Raw genomic sequence first — 24,538 nt, forward strand, 5'->3', positions numbered from 1 at the left:
TCAGGAAGATGGGAGGTTGCAGTTTTCTGGAGTACTGTAGGTTTGAGATGTCGAGTCTACTGTGCCTCATTCCGTATTGCAATATGCTATTAGACAAGGGGATCTCAAGAAAAATGAAAATGTAGGCATTTTGGTCTGCCTGCTCTGGTGTTTAAAGGTAAACCATGGCCTTTACTGAAGTACTGAAGAAAAAAATTCTCTTCTAAATGACTGTTACCTAAACTTTGAGAAATGTCATTTGGGTTCTCAGTAGAGTTAAGGGTCAGAATGACCGCTAAGAAATCAATGACAAACTAAACATAGAATCAAAGATGCCAGACATATTGATAAAATATTTTTAAGTCTGACTGTACCTCTTTTTCTTCAGCTGCACACCTTTGTATGGCATGGCTCTTTTCATTTGCACACGCCTCCCCACCCCAACCTCTTCTTCACCTTGAATAAAGTGAAACTGAATTTTATTTGACTGGAATATGATCAACTTACTTTCTTTATATGCTGCTTTGATTAATAGGTTATACTGTTACTTGGAAATTGATAGTTAGAAATGGACAAGTCAGGTCCTTCTCTGACAATGCAAGGTCAAGATTCTGCTGCAGCTAGCTCAGTGAAAGCAGAATATATACTTTTGCCTTTACTTATGGTTTATTGTAAGAAAACATTTTTAGTAACAAAAGTTGCACAATAAAGCTCCCTATAAAGTGTTGGGGTTTTTCTGTTGTCACATTAAGAAACCCTAGACATGCTATGATGCTGCCAGATAACCAAATTGTTAGGAATTCCTCTTTTTCCCCCCCTAAAATAATTCTGCATATATGCCATTTGCTACACAGGATCTCTAACACCTCACAAAATGCACTGGCATATCTAACAAGTCACTGAGGTCTTTTGTTCCTTCTGAGTTATTTCCAGCAATCTATCTTCAAATAATAAACCCTGCACACAGCCAATAAAAATTTAATATTGCTATGTAGTGGTAGCTTAAATTTGATACTTAACAGCATAGTCTTGCACTGCGAACTCTAGGTTTCCTAATTACTGTGTTGTTGTAAAACAGTTTCAGTAAATAGGTCACATAGACTTTAATAAGATTGCTAAGTTGTGTGGCTTGTTTGTTAGTGGCTCCGTGTCCACATGACATTTAAATAGATTGATTTGTATGTATTTCCTGATACTGTATTAGCTATGAGAATGTTCCACAAAACTGTTCAGGAAATTTCCTGCACCCACTCCCTGAGCCTTTTACATTTCAATTCCTGAAAAGACCACATTCCTTGGAATCACATAAGTAGTCTACAAGGCAAGCCTGTGGTGTTTCTTCAGCAAATCAGAGTGCTCCACAGTACGTCTTTCCAGCATGAAACTAAGAGTTGATACCTCTCTATCTGCCGTGAGTAATCTTTACTGAAGACACGTGAAAAAGAAGCAATCAGTACTGGTGAAACACTTACTGCTCAGGAACTGAGGGTGTAGATGGCTATGGCTGATTTCCATCCCTCACCCTGCCCATCTGTTAATCAATTTATCTGTAATTTCTGCTAAGGAATGTTACCAGGTTCTGTGCTTAAAATTGTTACTAAAACCAGGCTCCCAAACAAAGGAGCTATCAACCTCTCTATTATGTGCAGATACTACAGTAATTAATTCAATACCATGAAGTTTTGGATGTTTTTTTTTTCCCTCCCAATTCCTTCCAGAAACTGGGACTGTATACCTCAAGAGAAGAGGGTTATTAAATGTGGGAACTGTTGGTGAAAAAAACTGCAAATACTCAATAGAACAATAGAACAAAAGCAGGTTGGAAGAGACCTTCAAGATCATCATGTCCAACCTGTCATCCAACACCACCTAATCAACTAGACCATGCAACCAAGCATCCTGTCAAGCCTCGCCCTGAACACCCCCAGCGACAGCGACCCCACCACCACCTCAGGCAGCCCATTCCAGTGGGCAATCACTCTGTCTGTGTAAAACTTCCTCCTAACCTCCAGCCTAAACCTCCCCTGACGCAGCCTGAGACTGTGTCCTCTTGTTCTGGTACTGGTTGCCTGGGAGAAGAAACCAACCTCTGCCTCACTACAACCTCCCTTCAGGTAGTTGTAGAGAGCAATAAGGTCACCCCTGAGTTTCCTCCTTTCCAGGAGGAGAGGATACACACTGTGTATTGTAATTTTCTCAGGCATGGTGCAGAAAGTTTCTGACTTAGATTTGCTTTTTATGTGTTCCACAACATGTTTCATTACAGAGATCAAAATTTTACAAAGCACTTCACATCTTCATACAGAAAATACTTCTGTTTGTCATCATCTTCTCTTGAAATGCAAATTATCATCATTTGGCTGTGCAGTTACTGAATGCTTTTTGTGCTTTTCTGTCTAAACCACAAAAAAAATTAGCAAACAGCTGACTACTTTTTTCCCTGCCTATAACTCTTAGTGAAGATTTGCCTGGTTCTCCTACTGGGGGATTAATTTAGGAATTATCTGGCTACTGTAAGTGTCACCTAGGAGCCTGAGCCTTATTTGGCCTAAGAATTGCAACCACAATTTGCTCCTCTGACTGCAAGTGGGATTTAAAGATCTCAAATTCCACTCACAGCAGACTATTTTTATAAAGAGGTTTTGACAGTTTTCTGCTTAGGAGAATTGTATATATTCTTGTAATATTTCAAGGGAGGAATAAATTGGCTGTTAAGTCTCCTAAGCATCTTCCTACAAGGAGTGAGAGTGTCCATGCCATGTTTATTAATTCATCATCTCTGGATCAATACACCAGATGTTGAAAAAAGTATGGCTGCTGGAATGGGTGTGATGAAGAACAACAACGGGCAAAAAGGGAGGGAAAACTGAGCTCTCGTTTTGCTGAGTGTCTCTCCGTTTTTGTCTGTGGCTTTTCATTCTGTGTTGCATCAAGCAGACTGAGAACTATGGGCAGAAATTTGTCTTGATAACTGCCTTATGAATGTTTTTAAATGTTGGTTTTGAAGTGTGAAAGAAAAGCATTCTTGTGTTGGTGCATCCTGTAAAACAGTAACTCTCACAATCTGCAAAGCTTGTGGTCCCAAAAGCCAGGCTCTGTGTTCTTTGTGTAGATGGCAAATCTTGACTCAAGACATGAAATGGCTGAGTTTAAACAGAAGTTCCCAGGGGGCTCAAACTAATAACTAGAAGTGTGGCATATCAAGGCTGCTGAGAGATGCTAGGCCAAAATGTCTAGCACCCTAAAAATAACACTAGCTTGTCATTTTAAGGCATCACTGCTTGAAATTCTGTAAGCTATGATTGTAAATGCTAAAGAAATAAAAAATAAAATACAGTAATAAAAAAGTTATAAGAAAAAACTAGATGGAGAGCAATATAGTTATGTACATTTTCCTAACTAGTTAATTCCCACAGCTATCAGAAAATAATTCACAAACAAAACTAATAATGGGAAACATGAACACAATATTTTAAATCTATAGCTTAAAAGGCAAACTTTGAAATTCATTATCTAAAGTTCTCTTACTCTATACTTCTTCAGTAAATATAAATCCTGACATTCATGTTAATGGTATTTAAAAATACACTTTTTTTTTTTTTTTTTTTTTTTAAGCAGCACAGGCTGTGCTGTGAGCAAGCCACACTTCGTGGCTGCAGCCATGTTTTTTCTTTAAACCAGGTTGAACTCCCTCAGGTTTAATTGCAGGATTGTGTCCTTGACAGCAGCAAAGATGAAGTAAGTATTTTCTGAGTCCATGGCACAAGTGAATTGGGAGTAGGTGACTTTGTTCTTGTCTGGCTTCTGGTCCTGATACAGTTTCAAAATGAAGTCTCTGGAAGCTTTGATGTATTGTTTAGGACCTAGTCAAAAGCACAGTTAGTGGTCTTGAACAATTAAAAGCTATGGGTCAAGGAAGAAACATGGACGATATTTTAAGATACTAGTTTCATGTCAGTGTCAAATTGCCATGGAGGCGTAATCCCTAGTTTGCATTCTTTCATTCATGTCAGTATACATGTGTGGAGTACCCTTTTTTCCACAGTAAACCTTACAGACCATAGCATTAAATAACCAACTCCAACTGAAATTACCCAGCATATGTTAATAGTTTGCTCCATTACTGTAGTATGTCGAAGACCATGAGAGAAATGACATTTTCTAAAACACATGGAGTAAAGAGGATTCACTTTATCCAGGCAAGAGATGTGGCTTTTTCCTTTGTAGCTATTAGCTCATTATAACTCTTCATTATTAATTGTAGGATTCAACATGATGTATGTCTTGCAGAATATAATGCTGTATGAAGTAGTGGAATACATCTGTGAGTGTTTAATTACTCCTCTGGTGACCTTAAGTAACAGAAAAATTTGTGAAGAAAAGTTCTTCAGACTGCTTTTTAAACTTTGGGTCTTATATATAGATAAGAATTTATAATAATGATTACAGATTGTTATGATAGGTTTTTATATATATTAAAGTGTCACATTAATAGCTGCATCCCTCAAGTCCACTCCTGCAGCAACGGAAGGGCTGCAAGAAATCTAGCAACTGTCCACAATGTTCCAGTAAAAAAACCAAAGTTCCAGTAAAACTGAGTAACTTTATTTTGTATTATAAAGGATAAAGTAGAAAATCATAAATATGAAATACATTGAATAATTTCACTTTTCCTGCTTAATTTGACAAAGACAGGTTTAAATATAACTTTCAACTTTGTGAAGACAGTATGGGATAAATGCTTACCTGTGTATTCTGGAAAGTAACTAATTAGATGGGAATACATGATTTTCTCTTCTAGAAGATCTTTTTTATTTAAAAACAAAATGACTGAAGAATTCAGAAACCATGGATTTGTATGAAGTTACACTCTCAAGACTAGCATAGCATAGCATAGCATAGCATAGAATAGACCAGGCTGGAAGAAACCTTCAAGATCATCGTGTCCAACCTATCATCCAACCCACCTAATAAACTAAACCATGCAACCAAGCACCCTACCAAGTCTCCTCCTGAAAACCTCCAATGATGGTGACTCCACCACCTCCCCAAGCAGCCCATTCCAATGAGCAATCACTCTCTCTGTGTAGAATTTCTTCCTAACATCCAGTCTAAACCTCCCCTGGTGCAGCTTGAGACTGTATCCTCTTGTTCTAATGCTGGTTGCTTGAGAGAAGAGACCAACCTCTGCCTGTCTACAACCTCCCTTCAGGTAGTTGTAGACAGTATTTTTAAACTGTTTCTTTATGAAGCACAATTGCACAATCAATCATTGGTTGATCATTTCTCTTCATGTTGCATCTTTTTATTCACTGGTATTTGGAACACTACTATGAATGTATATATGAAAATAAGGTAAGCCTTTTAGTAATGGAAATTCTTAATATGAGTTAGTGAGCAGCCATGGACTGCTGCTCTGTGAGAGCAGTGGGATCCAAAGCAGGATGTATTAGGTAAAAATACCTGGTATTAGCATGCTGTAACAGCTAAAGGACAACAGCATGTGTACCTTTATATGCCATGTTTTTCACTGTACTGCCATTTCTGGAAAGATCTAAGGAACACTGCATTCAGAGTCTGCTGTTTGGAGCTTCTGGGGATAAGCTTGTGATGGTAGTCATTCATTTCCTAACGGCAAATTTGAGCATAACCAAATATTCAGTTCAGTGAAAGGAAAAAAAATATTACAGTGACCAAGGTTGTTCATAAATCTAAGGATGACAGGAAACTCTGGGAACTTGATCTCAACTCCAGTGGATGTTGTGATACTTCAATAAATGAAGTAGGCTATGCTCTTCATAGTTCAAATAGATCTGACAATGTGATCTGTAAGGGCTTTGGGACTTTAGAGTTCAAATGGCGTTAAGCAGTTTTGAAGGACATTTGAAGGATGTAAAGCAACCACTATCAAAAGTAATGCAGTTCCACTAAAATGCTTTTCCTAACTGCTTACTGTTTCTGTGTTACATCCTTCTGTACAACATCTGGCTACTGCTGCTGACAGCACTGCAAAACAGATAGGGGAAATTATGTTTTCTGACCTTGGGAAAGAGGTAAATGTAAAGCTATTTTGTTTTAATTCTCTTTAATTACACAGGTAAATTCTGAAATATCAGAGACTTAACAAACCTAATTGTAGAAGACTGAGGTACTTTTATTTGCCTAGAGATACTGCTCATGCCCAAATTCTCAAATATTTGACATAGCTTAAGTGAATTAAATCATGTTTTGTCTTTTAAGGTAGAGCTTAGTTTTACAAGTAGGCTACTAATTTAATACAGTTTCATGGGTGATAGTAATCATTGCTACTAGTAATTCTAGTAGTTCCAAATGCTTTTATGATGACATGACTGCAGTCTTAACAAGCATACGTGTCTTTTCTGTACCTTATATACCATGCCCCGACTCCTTGCTGCCCTGGTGGGGCAAAACTAAGCCCAGACATGTTTCACCAAGAGCCCCTCCTCCTTGCCAGAGGCCTGGAGAAGTGTGGGAAAACTGACAAAAGGGTCTGGCTGAAGGGGAATACGCGCACAGATCTGTCCAGGCTTGCCTGTGGTGTAAAACTTGTTTGACAGGAACTCACGCCACTCACTGCTGTGCTGGTGCTCAGAATTTAATTGGCTAAGTTTCAAATTACTTTTCTGCCAGTGGTCTGTGTTGTTTCAAATACAGATTTTTTTGTAAACTTGTGCTTTCTTCTACCCATCTACCTGCCTGCTGGTTGGGTGCTGCCGGCACCCTTCACCTGTGACCACACTGGTTCAATTTTACTTTCAGTTTTGACAACGTGCTTGGCTCCTGTTTTCGCTTTGGCCCTGCAACTGCATCGAGAATGCAATTTTGAATTATAAAATTTCCTGACTGCAGCTCCTGGCCCCAGAATTTTCCTAAACTGAATACAGCTTTTGTGAGTAACTCAGCTGTTGATTTTCTTAAAGCCTCCGGAATTTTTCTCTGCCTCTGCTCCGTTAAAGAGCAAAGGGGATCCATCTTGTGACTAAATCAGAAATGGCAGCTCCTCACTCTCCAACTTTCCATTCCATTCCACTCCAACTTTTCCTTTCCTTTTCCTTAATTGTTCTTACTCTTATTAAAGGCACATTTTGTGTAGGTAATTCCCAACTGGATACATGAACCAAAACAAATTGTAAATAAGTTTTATCAATATTTTTGACAGGACTTTTGGATTAATAAAGTTATTACTATTTTTATTAATTGTTCCACAAATTATTGCATATTAATAACCTTAACACTTACCTCATTGTCACATTCTGCCAAGACTTGATCATATTCACTTAATGCAACTAAGATAATAATGGAAGTAACATTTTCAAATCAATGGATCCACTTCCTTTGTTCTGACTTTGGCCACCAACATCCACCATCCTAATAAACAGAAATAAACACAAGTCATTGTGACAACATGGTCTTAATATAGGTCACGTTTGTGAGGTATGTTTGAATTGTAAAAAGTGATATCTTAACATTCTATGCTCTGTTTAATACTTGAACTTGATTCATTTCCTGTAGTGCTACAACTTCCACTGTTTTTCCATGTTGTGGGTTAATCCTGGTGCACAGGAAAAGGATTTGGGGGTACTGGTGGACAAGAAGCTGGACATGAGCCAGCAATGTGCACTTGCAACCCAAAAAACCAACTGTATCCTGGATTGAATCGAAAGAATCATGGTCAGCATTTTGAGAGAGGTGATTGAAAGAGCTGGGGCTATTCAGTCTGGAGAAGAGAATGCTCGGAGGAGACCCTATTGTGGCCTTCCAGTATCTGAAGGGGGCCTACAAGAAAGCTGGTAAGGGACTTTATAGGGTGTCATGTAATGATAGGACCAGGGAAATGGAACCAAAGTAGAAATGGGTAGATTCAGATTGGATGTTAGGAAGAAATTCTTCCCCATGAAGGTGGTGAGACACTGGAACAGGTTGCCCAGGGAGGTGGTAGAAGCCCCATCCCTGGAGGTTTTTAAGGCCAGGCTGGATGTGGCTCTGAGCAACCTGATGCAATGTGAGGAGTCCCTGCCCATGGCAGGGGGGTTGGAACTGGATGATCCTTGAGATCCCTTCCAACAATAACAATTCTATGATTCTGATTCTATTCTGGCAAGAAATTATGGTGGAGCACCTCCTTCTGTTGGTCATTTTAGTGACCAAATGAGGCAATTGGAGGATAGTCTCACACGTATTTCTTTGGTCTCAGCCACTGAAACTCTGTTTGGTGAGATAAAGAATTGCATAAAAGATCTGAAGGGAGAATTAAAAACCTCCATACTTAAACTGGCAAAGGGGGATGATCTCAAGTCTTCCTCTTCCAAATGCGTACAAGTTTCAGCTGTTACAAACAGACGTCTTCCAAGAAGGCCATTCCAAACTAGGCCAATCCAAAATAGACAACAGAGGCAATCATGTGGGAGTATTTGGATAACTCTGCATGATCAGTTTGGTGAGAACATGAATAGGTGGGGATAGTCAACCAACTTCTACTCTTTTCAGGAGATTATCGGAGCTGGAGAGTAGCAGAGGCCGAGATAACAATACCAGAAGGGTAGCTGCTACTTCCTCAGTTTCCCAGAACAACTCTCATTGCTCCAGCAGTGATTCTAACACTAACACTGGGCACCGTGTCAGCTCTACATATAGATGTAATCCCCATAATTAGGGGTGTCCTGCCTCCTGCCAGAGGGAGGAAAGGAATAATGGAGATAACAGAATCCATTGGGATGTGTACATTCAGTGGCCTGGCACCTCAACATTTCAGAAGTACACAGGAGCCCAGTGCTTCATAATACCATCAAATTATCAAGGGTCAGAGCCTATAACTATTCTGGGAGTCACTGGTGGCTCTCAAGAGTTGACCAAGTTGCAGGTTGACATAAGTTTAACTGGTAAACGGTGGAACAAACACACTATTGTAACAGGACCTGATGCACCTTGTAGTTTGGGAATTGATTTTCTGAGAAAAGGGCATTTCAAAGACCCTAAGGGTTACAAATGGGCTTTTGGAATAGCAACTGTAGAAATTTAAGGAGGAAAATTGAGCTTGTCTATTAGACCTGAACTTTCAGATGAATCTGCAGTTGTGAGACAACATGAGATAGAGGATGTAATACTGCCAGTTGCTTCTCAGACTGTGCATCACAGGCAGTACAGAACCAACTGTGACCCTTTAGTGCCCATTCAAAACATGATTCACTAATTGCAGTGTCAGAATGTCATCAACAAGACTCATTCACCTTTCAACAGTCCAGTCTGGCCTGTGAGAAAGTCAAACAGAGACTGCCATCTGGCAGTCAACTTCCGTGCCCTGAACGAAGTAACTCCACCTATGAGTGCAGCAGTACCAGACATGATAGAACTCCGTTATGAGCTAGAATCCAAAGAGGCCAAATGGTATGCTACCATAGACACTGCTAATGCTTTCTTCTCTATTCCCATAGCAGAGGAATGCAGGCCTCAGTTTGCCTTTATCTGGAGGGGGACCCAGTACACATTCAATTGTTTGCCCCAGGGGTGGATTCACAGTTCAAGCATCTGTGACGCATGCAGTGACCCATGCAGTGACCCATGATCCTTTAGAGAAAGGTGGTGCTCCAGAACACATCCAGTTCATTGATGATATCATTGTCTGGGGTAAAACTGCTGAAGAAATCTTTGAAAAAGGTAAAATCATTGACATTCTCCTGACCGCAGGTTTCACTATTAAGCAAGACAAGGTGAAAGGACCTAGCAGAGTGATCCAATTTCTGGGAGTGTGGTGGCAGGATTGTCTCCGTCACATTGCAGTGGATGTGATAAACAGAGTCTCTACCATGGCAAATCCCATAAATAAGAAGGAAACTCTATGTTTCTGAGGTACAGTGGGATTTTGGAGACTGTGTATTCCTGGATACAGTCAGATTGTGAAACCTCTTGACGATGTGATTCGAAAGAGAGACAATTTCCAGTGGGACATAAGCAACAAGCAGCCTTTGACCAGATAAAGCAAGTAGTCCATGCAATGGGTTTGGGACCTGTCTGAACTGATTCAGACATTAAGAACATTCTCTACATGGCTGCAAGTGACAACGGTCCAACCTGGTGCTTATGGGAGAGACCTCCAGGAGACAGTGTTCCGTAGAACATTAAATTACATTGGGGCTGTGTCGTGATAGCAGATTCTAGTTCTCTGTAGTAACTGCTGGAAGCTGTTTGTTCTTGATGAAATGGGTGTTTTGGTGGAAAAGCATCTATAATAGCATTAGTGTGAATTCTGCAGTATAGAAATTTAAAACTGAAATGCTCTCCTTAGAAAATCAGTAACCCCACCTGTTGTAATATCTTGTCTAGCAGCAGATAATTTTAAGGTGCTTCTCAGACTTTATTTCATCTTCATGAGTACATTTGTTTCAATTGCAATGAACATAAATTTTGGCTGTATATTATGTAGCAGGAAGAATAGAATTATCAGCTCTTGTGCCCTTCCATTTCTTCTTCTGTTTTATTAATTTTTAATTTCATTTTAATTCTCCTTCCCTCAGTGTCTCAAATTTCCTTCTCTAACTTCATCTGAATTGAAAACTCACTTCAAATCTTTAGCATTTCTGTGACGGTCCTCTTTTCCAAGCAGTTAACTCAAGAGGCAGAAATGTTGATTCAAAATGGAATTAAACTGCATTCTGATGTGATCACTCATATGAGTACAAATACATAACCTCTGCACCCCTACGACCCATCCAAAGCCTCTAATTAAACCAATAGTTCACAATACACAATAATTTGGCTTCTTGAATTAAAAAGCTTTTTTCATGTAAATTTGAAAAGGAATGTTTTGAAACACAACTCAAGTTACTGTATTAACTTTAGAGACCGGAAGTGCTGGAAACACAATACACACGGAATGCAAAAACTTATAGATAGGACTTTAGAAGTGAAGTTGCAGCAACTGCCATCACAGTACTGAAATATTTGTCAAGCAGTCTTACCTAAATATAGTCTTTTCTAAATCAAAAGGATATTCAGTAATTCCTGAAGCTGACACTCGAACTCTAAGAATGTCTTGCTGAATTGGCACAAATGAGGGCATAACAATATGATCAAGGTCAGTAAGATAACTGGAAAGTTAAATATACAACAGAAACAAGACTAATGTTCTATCACAAAACTGATCATGCAGATTCAAAACCAAAATACTAACCTGCAATCACAGAAGTGTTCCCAAAAAGCAGCTTTAACAATTAATCTATACATAGCACAATTGTGCTGGTATAAAACAACAGAACTCTTTAACTGAGATCTGTGTGTACATTTCAGACAAAATAGTAGTAGTCAAAAAAATGGTGCCTGAGTATTCTGTAGACAATCAGCACACACCCAAAATTGACTTTTATTTGAATAATCATTGCTATTATACAAAATAAACCTCAGTATTAAGATCTGAACACAAACATAAATATGAGCCCTGGTCATAATATTTGCCAACAGTACTTTATCTCTTGTCACTTCATCTGTGATGCCAATATTGCATGCAAATAGTGACAGGCTGCTGGACAGAATTCAGAAAAGATGAATCACAGAATCACAGAATTGACTAGGTTGGAAGAGACCTCAAGATCATCAAGTCCGACTGATCACCCAACCCTATCTAATCAACTAGACCATGGCAATAAGCACCTCATGCAGTCTTCTCTTAAACATCTCCAGGGATGTTGACCCCACCACCTCCCTGGCAGCCCATTCCAATGGCCAGTTACTCTTTCTGTGAAGAACTTCTTTCTAAGATCAAGCCTAAACTTCCACTTGCACAGTTTGAGACTATGTCCTCTTGATCTGTTACTGGTTGCCTGGGAGAAGAGACCAACCCCCATCTGGCTACAACCTCCCTTCAGGTAGTTATAGACAGCAATAAGGTCTCCCCTGAGCCTCCTCCTCTCCAGGCTAAACAACCCCAGCTCCCTCAGCCTTTACTCATAGTTCCAGACTTGTGTTCCAGACCCCGCACCAGTTTTTTGTTGCCCTTCTCTAGACATGTTCCAGCAAGTCAACATCTTTCTTGAATTGAGCAGCCCAGAACTCAACACAGTACTCAAGGTTTGGCCTAACCAACGCTGAGTACAGGGGCACATTAACTTCCCTGCTCCTGCTGGTCACACTAGTCCTGATACAGGTCATTAATTACAGCAACTAATTACAGCAATTAATTAATGGAAAGCACTGCAAACATGAATGCTTTGAACTTATGTATTTTTTAATACAAAAAGTGATTCCCATAATTTCTTATCTGCCCATGCAGTAGTCTTATCTTCGCCCTCTTTAGTTATACATCTCTTATGCTTTTAACGTCTGGGGTTAAATTGTGGGATGCTATTCCTGCGCCTCAGTAAGTGAGGAGTGTGTGAGCAAGACACAACCGGTGCCTGGTAGTTCTCTCTGGAGTCTATCTTCCGACCACTAGATGGCAACATCAGATCATCCAAAATCCTAGGAAGGCATACAAATGTCGAATGTGTTACAATATGGGTGTAGCGCAAAACTTCCGCTCAGCACTAATTTCACCCCTTTCCTTTGGTAGAAGAGGGGAGGTGTTGATGTGCTCTCCTCTTGCTGCACAAACATTCCTCACATTAGGGCTTTAAAATAAAAATACTCCCACTTAACACTATTGCTTGCCCAGAAAATATTTCTGTGAAGAAAATGTCTCCTCTCCAGCAATGTGCTAAATTTTTATTGAGATCTCAATTATAATTAACAGTATAAGGAAGAATTAATAAATGTTAAAAGGAAACTGATTTTCAGTTGTAGCTGATATCTTAGACAATGGGGCTATGATAGACCATTAAAGTGACCACCTTCTCCAAAGTTGGATTATTTAGGAACAAGGCAGACAAACCTCTGTCAAGAACAATAATGCTTAATGTACTGGAATAGATTGCCTGTGTGTAACCACTCTCAGCTATTTTACCATAAATGTCTAATATGAATATTCCTTGCCAAAATGTAACCCTATTACCTCTTGATCTTGTGTGGCCGTTTGATGCTGTGCCTTTAAGAAAGGGGCACACTGGCTAAATGTTTGTAAAATATTTTGGTATTCTAAACGAATTTCATTGGTAGGATTGTGGGAGGAGAGATTGGACCCAGGGGAGTTGGGAACTTTCTCTCAGTCTTTCTTCCTTCGCTGTCCCTTTCGGCTGGATCTGCTTCTGGGCTTCTTGCCAAGAGATAAGAACTAACTCCCTCCCTGTAACAGGCCTGTCTGCTTCTTCCCCTGTCCTGCTAACCATCCTCGTCTCTTCTTCTACCTCTTTGGGGGAGAAGGGAGGTAGGGGGTGAAGGGGGGCACAGGGGGAAGCCCCCTCTGTGGGGGGTCTGGTTTCTGGTTGAGTTCATTGGCTGTATATTCCTGTATATACTGTAAAATACCTGTATTTGTTGTGTTACATATAATCTGTTTCCTTGTAAAATATAATCTCATTTCTCCGACTGGGTTTAGCCATGGTCTCTTTCTCAGTGAGGGAGGGAAAGCAGAGCCTTTCCTTTCAAACCACCACATCTTGGCAGAAACAGGTATGTAAATTTTCTGTCCTTGTGAAGCAGTAGCTTTCACAAATAATTTGAAATCTGGGGAAATGAATTATGTCCTTTCTTATTTAAATACTAAACTTTCCACAAAACTGAAATGCCCGACTTGCTTGACTGTTGATAATATTTTGTGCAGATGTTTTTTATTATTTCTCTCATGGGAAACACAGTGATGTACCAGCTGTGTTGACCTCAGAACTCAGAAGGATGATGGTCCAGTGTGTTCAGAAAGTTTAAAATTAGTTTCTTCCATCACTCCAGCATAAAACTTATTATGTATCACAGACCAACACAGACACAGGCACAAGTTTTAAAAATCTCTCTTCATTATGAACCAGCAGTGTGCACAGGTGGCCAGTAAGGCCTGAAGCATCCTGGCCTGAATCAGGAATAGTGTGGCCGGCAGGACCATGGATCATGCCCCTGTAACTCAGCAATGGTAAGGCTGCACTTCAAATACTCTGTTCAGTTTTGGGCTCCTCACTACAGGAAAGACATCAAGAGCAAGAAAGATGGTGAGGTGTCTAGAACACAAGCCCTGTGAGAAATACCTGATGGAACTGGGGTTTAGTCTGGAGAGAAGGAGGCTGAGGGTGAGACCTTATCACTTTCTACAACTAACAGAAAGGAGGTTTTAGGTGAGGTAGATGTCAGTCAGTAAAAAAAGTGACAGAAATTGCTTCAAGCTGCACCAGGGAAGGTTGTATAGATACTAAGAAAACAATTCTTCACCAAAAGGGTTGTAAAGCACTAGAACAGACTGCCCAGGGACATGATGGACTCACCATCCCTGGAGATATTTAAAAGCCATATAGACATGGTGCTTAGGGATACGGCTTGGTGGTCGATTTGGTAGTAATGTTAGGTCAGTAGTTGGACTTGATGATTTTTAAAGGTCTTTTCCAACTTAAATAATTTTGTTGTTAACTTCATGAAATCTGGCTTGTCCTTGTCATTACATGGTGTACTTACTACTTAGCAGAGTCTGAGAGCTGGTACTCCCTCCATCTGTCATAGCATTCTTGAAATCCTGGGTCTTCCCATAGCTTTTTAATTGCTTCAACTTGTTTTCTTGTCAGCACTGTCACTTTATCTGCTTCTACTTCTTTGAGCACTCTCCTGATCAATTAAATGATTACACTATTGTGAGAAAGGATGGCTGTTAGCATGCAGTACACACTTTCCCCTTTATTATGCTCTACCCATCAGTGACAGTAAGCATCAGAAATAAACCTAGGGTAAAATAAAGCTTTAATCCTTGAATGCATTTAATTTTTCAAGTCAATTGACTCCTACTGAATGTTTTGTTAGTTGTCCCTGTGTGATTTTTCCTTTCCAAAAGGTGACCTTAACAAAGGTCAGAAGGCAATCTAAACATACTACTTTTAAACCCACAAATTTTTGCTACCAGTTTCTAACTGAGGTAATGTTTCTAAAATTCTAGATGCATTCTTTAGTATAGGAATTTTTGGTTTGTTTGCAGGTTTGGTTTGCTTCAGGACAAACCAGAGCCTGATGTAGCATACAGGTTATTCAAGCAGGCACCAAATTCCTACAAGCCATCTGCTGTTTAATGCCTATCTCAGTGAAGTATATCCAAGGTACTGCGCTATGGAAATATATTTTTTTTCTTTGCTTTAAGCATAAGAGGTATTGCAAAGATAAGACTAAGTTTTGCTTCTATGGGATACAAGAGACTTTCTTGTTCTCCAGCAAGTGGTGCAGATGAATCACTTTCAAGAAGGGCTGCCATCTAAAGCAGACTTGACAGGAGGAGTGGGCCTGTGAAAACCTGAATACAGGCTGGAGAATGAATGAATATGAGCAGGCAGTGCACCCTGTGGTGGGTTGAAATGACCCCCAAAATAAAGTTGCCAGACTGGCTCAGGGGAAGCAAATGAAGCTATATTTACTAGCAAAATTACAATCTAGAAATATGAAATGCAGTGAATATGTACAATAAATATGAATAATGAATATGAATACGTGAATGAGTATGTGGAAAACTGCTGGGTTCTGCACTTTGGCCACAACAATCCCATGCCACGCTACAGCCTGGGGTCAGGGTGGCTGGAGAGCAGCCAGGCAGAAAGGGACCTGGGGGTACTGGTTGACAGCACATTCTGCACATTGGCCGCAGCAACCCCACGCAGTGCTACAGGCTGGGGTCAGAGTGGCTGGAGAGCAGCCAGGTAGAGAGGGACTGGGGTGTACTGGTCGATGGTAGGGTGAACATGAGCCTGCAGTGTGCCCAGGCAGCCAAGAGGGCCAGTGGCATCCTGACCTGTATCAGGAACAGTGTGGCCAGCAGGGTCAGGGTGGTCATTCTGCCCCTGTACACTGCACTGGTTAGGCCAGTTCTGGGTCCCTCAGTTTAGGAAGGATGTTGACTTGCTGGAACGCATCCAGAGAAGGGCAACGAAGTTGGTGAGGGGTTTGGAACACAAGCCCTATGAGGAGAGGCTGAGGGAGCTGGGGTTGCTTAGCCTGGAGAAGAGGAGGCTCAGGGGAGTCCTTCTGGCTCTCTGCAACTACCTGAAGGGAGGTTGTAGACAGGCAGAGGTTGGTCTCTTCTCCCAGGCAACCAGCACCAGAACAAGAGGACACAGTCTCAAGCTGCACCGCCAGGGCCGTCGCCATCTCTAACGCCACAGTACAGCATCAGAGTCACCTCCACCCCTCAGGCACACAAGTGGCTTTTCCAGCCAAAGCCATGAATGCGTTCCCAGAGCCTTTGAGAACAGCTTTCCAGCTGAAGTCCCCACTTGCCTTCCTGGGTTTTGACACCAAAAATGACTGTGGTGGTTTGGCCCTGGCCTGGAAGCCAGATGCTCATCAAAGCCGCTCCATCACTCCCCCTCTTAAGTGAACAGGGAGAGAAGGGGGAAAAAATATAACAGAAGCCAGGAATAGGATAGGAGCAATTTTAATAACACTAATAAGCAAACAGCAATAGACGGTGTGGAAGCAAAAAAGCAGAGAGAGAGATGATAGTATCTACTTCCCATCAGCACGACGATGGTCGGTCTCAGGAAGCAGGGCTCTCTAAGCTTGGTGTTTACTTGGGAGGATAGATGCCATGGATGAATCTCTCACTTCCTTCTTTCACTTCCTTCTTATATCTGAGCTGATGTCATATGGTCCAGAATACCTCTTTGGCCAGTCTGAGTCAGCTGGCTCAGCCATGTCCCCTCCCAAGATTTTGCCCACCCCTCAATGTACTCTTGGAGCAGGGAAATGTTGAAAGGACACAGCCTGGATACTGGCTTCAACAGCAGCCAAAACACTGCTGTGTTATCAACTACTGCTGCAAAAACCACAGCACTAGAAAGATGATGTGAGGAGCATTAACTCCATCTGTCCAACCCAATACAGCATATTTCTTTTCATCATCAGAAAAGTCATTGAGGAGCTTCCCCAGCACAAGTTACTCTCTCTTCCGGACGTTTTGTATAGTTAGTGCCTTCTGGCCAATTTGTGATCACTTCCACTACACTAAATCTTTCAGAATTTCCCATTCAAGCTCTCTGTGTTATCAGAGTCATCCACTTAGACCACGTGGCATCTGTGGCGTGGTGTGGTGAAGAACCTTAGCCTTTGAATATGCAATTGGAAACTGGCAATCTAGGAGGTAGAAGTTGTGACTCAGTTCAAATTACTTCAGAAACAGATTTTATTCCTTCATTAGCAGCTAGAATATCTTTCTCTGTTGGAGTATAGTTTGCCACTGAGCCTTTGCAGCCATGACTCCAGAAACAAAGTGGACATCTGCGTGTCTCACCCGGAGCTCTCTGCCATAAGCCCCAGGTTGGCCCATTGTCACTTGCAGCCACGTACAAAATGTTCTTGATGTCTGGACCACTTTGAGCACATCCCAGAACCATTGCATGGACTGCTCCTTGCTTTAGCTGGTCAAAGGCTGCTTGTTGCTCAGGACCCCACTGGAAACTCTTTCGAGTCACATCATACAGAGGTTTCACAATCTGACTCTATCCAGGAAGGTGCAGTTTCCAAATTTCCACTGTACCCCAGAAACAGAGAGTTTCTTTCTTGTTCGTGGGATTTGCCATGGTAGAGACTCTGTTTACCACATCCACTGGAATGTGACAGTGTCCATCCTGCCACCGCACTCCCAGAAACTGGATCTCTCTGGCAGGCCCATTCACCTTGTTTCGCTTAATGGCGTAACCTGCTTTCAAGAGAATGTCAACTATTTTGTTATTTTTCTTGAAGAATTCTTCAGCAGTTTTACCCTGGACGATGATATCATCAATGAACTGAATGTGTTCTGATTTTGCTGATGACCTTCCAATTGATGAATAAAGTTGTGAATGGGCACCAGAGAGTCATGCTTGGTTCTGTAACTCCTAGCCAAGCTGTCAGCCCATGGCTTGGATGGGAGCACACTGCATTGGGTTAGGAACTGGCTGGAGGGCTGAGCCCAGAGAGTGGTGGGGAATTGTGCCACATCCAGCTGGCAGCCAGTCACTAGTGGTGTGCCCCAAGGATCAGTGCTGGGCCCTGTGCTCTTTAACATCTTTATTGATCATCTGGATGAGGGCATTGAGTCCATTATCAGTAAATTTGCTGACGACACCAAGCTGGGGGCAGGAGTTGATCTGCTGGAGGGTAGAGAGGCTCTGCAGAGGGACCTCGACAGGCTGGACAGATAGGCAGAGTCCAACGGCATGAGATTTAACACATCCAAGTGCCAGGTTCTGCACATTGGCCACAACAACCCCCTGCAGTGCTACAGGCTGGGGTCACAGTGGCTGGAGAGCAGTCAGGTGGAAAGGGACCTGGGGGTGCTGGTTGATGGTAGGCTGAACATGAGCCTGCAGTGTGCCCAGGCAGCCAGGAGGGCCAATGGCATCCTGGCCTGCAACAGGAACAGTGTGGCCAGCAGGAGCAGGGAGGTCATTCTGCCCCTCTACACTGCACTGGTTAGGCCGCACCTTGAGTCCTGTGTCCAGTTCTGGGCCCCTCAGTTTAGGAAGGATGTTGACTTGCTGGAGCGTGTCCAGAAAAGGGCAACAAGGTTGGTGAGGGGCTTGGAGCACAAGCCCTATCAGGAGAGATTGAGGGAGCTGGGGCTCCTTAGCCTGGAGAAGAGGAGGTTCAGGGGAGACCTTCTGGCTCTCTACAACTACCTGAAGGGAGGTTGTAGACAGACGGATGTTGGTCTCTTCTCCCAGGCAGCCAGTACCAGAACAAGAGGACACAGTCTCAGGCTACGCCAGGGGAGGTTTAGGTTGGATGTTAGGAAGAAGTTCTATACAGAGAGAGTGATTGCCCATTGGAATGGGCTGCCCGGGGAGGTGGTGGTGTCACCATCATTGGAGGTGTTCAGGAGGAGACTTAATGGGGTGCTTGGTGCCATGGGTTAGTTGTTTAGGTGGGTTGGATTGGTTGATGGGTTGGACATGATGATCTTGGAAGGTCTCTTCCAACCTGGTTTATTATTATTATTATTATTGTTAATACACAGTTTGAGAAGCAACTGGCAGTTGCTGATACAGCCCTCAGAAAGGCAGTCCTGGCATGGCAGTTTTAAGAAGTCAACATAACCACAATTAAAATACAATGCAGTAAAAATATAAAACAAAACAAAAGCCCACCACCATTTTTTTCTCACTGCCCATGGAATCCTTGTACTTGAGAGGAAAATAATTAATCCAACTTGAATTGCATTTATACAACTCAGAATTAACCATCTTATATTACAGAAGTGCCCTCTATGAATGTTTGATTTAAATTAAAAAATAAGTAAATTACAACTATTAACTTCACTCTCAGAGATATGACACATTAAGAAAACAAACAAATAAAAATCTAATTTTAATGAAGGATGCTTTCTTCCAGGCCCCACAACAATTAAAGGTAGATGCAGCCATATTTGAAGAGATCACCATCTGCAGAGTTTTTCCCCATAGCAAATCTAATTTGATGAAGTAAAATTTAATTTTAAAAGGAATTTAACATTAATATTTTAATATTATTTTATTTGATCTGATCTGTATCAACCTATAGCAAACAAAACTTGCTGTTCAAATGTATGAAATACATGGGTAATAAACAACCATCCTGCTTTACCCCTTGGCCTTTCATAATCCGGAACACAAATTGATTTATAATCTTTGTGCTTCCTACTCCAACCTTGATATTATTCACAGTCTTCCTTCTATGCTTTTCCGTCCAGCAGTTCCTTATGTGCCTAGCTGTACCTCTTGTCACAAACTCAGAATACAGGGCCTCCATGCAAATCTAACACTACATGCTCATAAAACATCTAATAATAATAATAATATCTTCAGGGCTTACCAGCTTAAAATGAAACACGACTTTTGAAGTACTGCTTGACAGAGCATCATTTCAAAGCACATAAAAACAGGCCTGACTTTCAAAGCCAGTTTGAATAGGAAGAAGTCGTGCCAATATACATAACTGCTGCATGGTACTTTAGCTTTGTATTGGGTATATTTTAAATTAAAATAGTTGGAAAATAAATGGAGGCATACAAATTGAAATTTGGGGTTTAAGGCTTCAACAGATGGGCTGAGTCCAACAGGATGTCATTCAACAAGTCCAACAAGTGGCACTTTTTGGCACATCAGTAAATTTGCTGACGACACCAAGCTCGGGGCAGGAGTTGATCTGCTGGAGGGTAGAGAGGCTCTGCAGAGGGACCTCAATAGGCTGGACAGATGGGCAGAGTCCAACGGCATGAGATTTAACACATCCAAGTGCCAGGTTCTGCACATTGGCCACAACAACCCCATGAAGAACTACAGGCTGGGGTTGGAGTGGCTGGAGAGCAGCCAAACAGAAAGGGACCTGGGGGTAGTGGCTGATGGCTGGCTGAACATGAGCCAGCAGTGTGCCCAGGTGGCTAAGAAGGCCAATGGCATCCTGGCCTGCATCAGAAATAGTGTGGCCAGCAGGGAAGTCATTCTGCCCCTGTACTCAGCACTGGTTACGCCACACCTTGAGTCCTGTGTCCACTTCTGGTCGCCCCAATTTAAGAAGGACATTGAAACTCTTGAACGTGTCCAGAGAAGGGTAATGAGGCTGGGGAGAGGCCTGGAGCACAAACCCTATGAGGAGAGGCTGAGGGAGATGGGATTGCTTAGCCTGGAGAAGAGGAGGCTCAGGGGAGATCTTATTGCTCTCTACAACTACCTGAAGGGAGGTTGTAGCCAGGAGGGGGTTGTCTATTCTCCCAGGCAATCAGCTCCAGAACAAGAGGACACAGTCTCAAAGCTACACCAGGGGAAGTTTAGGCGCAAGGTGAGGAGAAAGTTCTTCACAGAGAGAGTTGTTAGCTGTTGGAATGGGCTGCCCAGGGAGGTGGTGGAGTCACCATCCCTGGAGGTGTTCAAGAGGGGATTGGACCTGGCACTTGGTGCCATGGTTTTGTAGTCATGAGGTGCTGGGTGACAGGTTGGACTTGATGGTCTTTGAGGTCTTTTCCAACCTTATTGATTCTATGATTCTAAGTATTGGGGGGTTAAGAAAATGTGAGCATAGATTTTACATTAGGAATAATAAAAATAGTAATGGAGTAATAAAAAGCAAGTAATACAGATAGAGTAGCTAATAGAACAATGAAATATTAATTTATTAGACACGTTTTGGATGTATAGACTAATGTCTTAATGCCATCCATTCTAGAAGCATTAGAGAATGGGAGGCTTTAAAAAGTGTTAGAATTCTGTTAGTACAAGAAGGTTGGGGGGGTGGAATAAATAAATATTTACATCAAACCAAATAATCAAGGCAAAGTACATTTACTCCTCAGTGACATTTCTGGTAAGTACTTGCCCAGAATACATTTAGTGCATTTATCTTCAGGAAATAACCTATTGAATCATTACTACCAAAATAGTGAATTCAAGGAGAAGAAACCCAATATTCTTAAAGAATTCACTTTTGACTGTCATATAGGTAAGTGTACCTACCCAAATACACTTTCTCAATTAAAGAAAATATCAGAACTTTGCTAGTTAATGCAAAGAATAAAATATTGTATCTGTTTTGGACACTGTCTCTCCTGTCCTTAACTACTTTGCCTGTCAGCTTTATTTTCCACATCTAATACATCAATTCTTTATGGAGGAAACAAGTTATTAAAAAAACCCAAGCAAACAGAAAAGACAAAAAAAATATATCAAACCTCAAACAACACAATTCTATGCTCTCATTCTCCTAAGGATTTTGTGTGTGCAACTTAATTACATCAGTGAGCACACTGGGAACACAGCCACAACAGAACTAGAAGGCTGTAATTGCTGAGGGTACCATAAGGCTAACTAACTAGTTTTGCTACTATCATTATGGACAACACAACAGCAGCTTTGGCAGATTTAATAAAGCTGCTTGCATTGCTTAATTTGGTGCTTGTATTAAAAAATAAATTATAATTAAACAGCAGCTACAATATTTTGTACTGTAGTTATTAGGCTTGTTCAGCTGACAGAAGGAAGCATCTTTCTGTAACTGTAGGATTAATAGTTTAATATACAGAACTAAATAATGGTAGTGCTCAAATATGGACATAACAGAAATGGCTCATAAGTAAATAAACGTGGTTTACAGTAAATGTATACATTAAGAGAAAGAAAAGCAGTTTTACAACAACAGAGGCAGAAAAATTATACAGAATAAAAGCCTCTCCATTTCAAGCCAGAGACCTGAAGCAGGAGAAAGGAAATTTTTAAGATTTTTCAGAAAAGGAACATATTTACAAGACATTCAGCAGTCTTGGAGGATTACTTTGCCCATTCACTTTACCTTCATAAAGGTAGCATGGTAAATGCTGAAATTAACTTCACAATTGCAATGCACATTTGAAAACAATGCTGCTGCTGTTCCTGCTACTATGAAACAGGGACAAGGCAGTGTTTCTAATGACCTAGGGAAAAGCCAAAGCAGATTTGATCTCTAGGGCTCACACAAGTTAGCTCTTGTTTTCCAATAGGAATGTAACACACACCCACCACACCAATAAAATAAATTTTTAAAAAGGAGTGTTTTCCCTTCTCTTGTGTCCAATAAGCATGGACCTATAAGCCGCATTAATAAGCATTCCTGATATCTGTGCCAGGAAATGTTTCAAAGTATTAACTGTCACTTCTTACTAGTCCCTAGGTCATTAGAACTGGACAGAGGACAATCAAAAAAACAATCCCCCCAAATAACCAGCTATTCCAGATACTCCATTCATATTCTACAGGATCCAGAACCATCACCCACGTCTGTTATCAGGGAAACAGCTTTCATTAATTTTAAAAGGTACATTCTGGTAACTTTCCCCTGGAAATATGATTAAGAATAAAAGGTTTGCAATTTCCAAAGACAGACAGACAGGATCCAAATATGTGTATCTAATGGGCATCATCAAAAGCTATGCAGGGAAAAAAAATACTTTCAAAAAGAAGTATTTGTAAGTCCATAAGGGCGATTGGTATGCACGTAACTAAATGCCTTTTTTTTAGCAATGAACATCTATACAAAGTAAAAGTTCTGTATCTCATTCTAGTCTTTTGTGCTACAAAAGTGCAGGATAAAGTCAGTCTTCATTTCATTATTATTTAAAAAAAACCTTGAAAGAAAGGATCAGAGCGAAATCAGCACTGGAACCAAAACTTACAACCTCTGGTCAAATCCTCCAATGTTTTGCATGTGGGAAATTAATTTTTGTGAAACAATTCACATGCTTAACATGCAAAAGCCCCCATTCCACCACCATGAAAAAAATGTGTCAGCTAATGTTGAAAATGTTAATGCTAATAGTACTTTTTACATTATTTTATTAAAAAAAAAAAAAAAAAAAAAAAAAAGGAAAGGAGACCACATGTGATGTACACATCTGTGCATGTGTAATGTGTATCCTATAAAACTGATAATAGCACCTGGACAGGTTTAAATAGCAAACAGGAGCAACTTCCCTTAAGGGTTCTGTAATTCTTCCTCTTTTGCACTAGGTGCTCAGAACTGGACCCAGCACTCATGGTGTAGCCTCACTAGACTAGAGGGGAGAGGAGGGGAAGGATCACCTCTTTCCACTGGCTGGCAACAGTCTTCCTAATTCATGCAGGGCATGATTAGCCTTTGGTGCTGCATGGCACATTGCTGCCTCATGTTCAACTTTGGTGTTCACCAGGACACCCCAAGTCCTTTCTGCAAAGCTACTTTCCATCCAATCAGCCCACACTAATGGGTACCTAGGGCTGTTCCTTCCCAGATGCAGGACTTGGAACTTCCCTTTGTTTAATTGGTTGAAGTCAGCTCATTTTTCTCCAGCTTGCTTAGGTCCTAGGGGTCTGGATGGTAGCACAACCCTCTGGTTTAATCAGTCACTACTCACAGTTTGGTGTCATCAGTAACCTTTCTGATAGTACAGTCTGCACCATCATCCAGAGCACTCATGATATTTTAATGATGTTAAACAGGACTGGACCTAATACTGACCCCTAAGGTACACCGCTAGTTACTGGCCTCCAACTAGATTTCGTGCCACTGGGCCAAGCCACTCAGTTTTTCAATCCACCTTACTGTCCATACTTTGTAAGATTCTCTGTGAAGATCTTAAGGCAGACGGTGTCAAAAACCTTACTGAAGTCTAGACAATACTCACTGCTCACCCCCAATCTGCCAAGCCAGTCATTTCATTGTCAAAAGTTATCACATTGGCTGCGTATGACTTTACCTTGGGTAATGTTATTGTCCTTAATGTGAAATCCAGTTTCCGGGATCAGCTGCTCCATCACCGACCTCCCCAGGGATTGAGGGGAGGCTGACCAACCTGCAGTTCTCTGGATCCTGGCCCTTCTTGAAGATGGGAGTGACATCTGCTTTGCTACAGTCTCCAGGCATTTCTCCTAGTTGCCATGACTCATCAAAGATTGTTGAGTGGCCCACCAGGGTCTATGGACTTAAGCATGCACACTTTGCTTAATTCTTCTTGAACTGAATCCTCTTCCACCAA

General features: G+C 41.3%; 1 protein-coding gene across 1 annotated transcript; it reads right to left on the reverse strand.

Annotated features, from left to right (window-relative positions):
• Nucleotides 1-4,593: 4,593 nt before the first annotated feature.
• LOC104297494 (guanine nucleotide-binding protein subunit alpha-14-like) lies at nucleotides 4,594-24,317 on the reverse strand. The gene is given in 9 exon segments (XM_054177750.1): nucleotides 4,594-4,654; nucleotides 4,656-4,857; nucleotides 7,037-7,046; nucleotides 7,228-7,346; nucleotides 7,349-7,368; nucleotides 10,956-11,084; nucleotides 14,524-14,667; nucleotides 14,728-14,749; nucleotides 24,260-24,317. Coding segments are annotated over 9 exon segments (765 nt in total).
• Between the last annotated feature and the right edge of the window lie 221 nt (nucleotides 24,318-24,538).

Source organism: Dryobates pubescens, chromosome Z, assembly GCF_014839835.1.
Source record: "Dryobates pubescens isolate bDryPub1 chromosome Z, bDryPub1.pri, whole genome shotgun sequence".
Taxonomy (NCBI): domain Eukaryota; kingdom Metazoa; phylum Chordata; class Aves; order Piciformes; family Picidae; genus Dryobates; species Dryobates pubescens.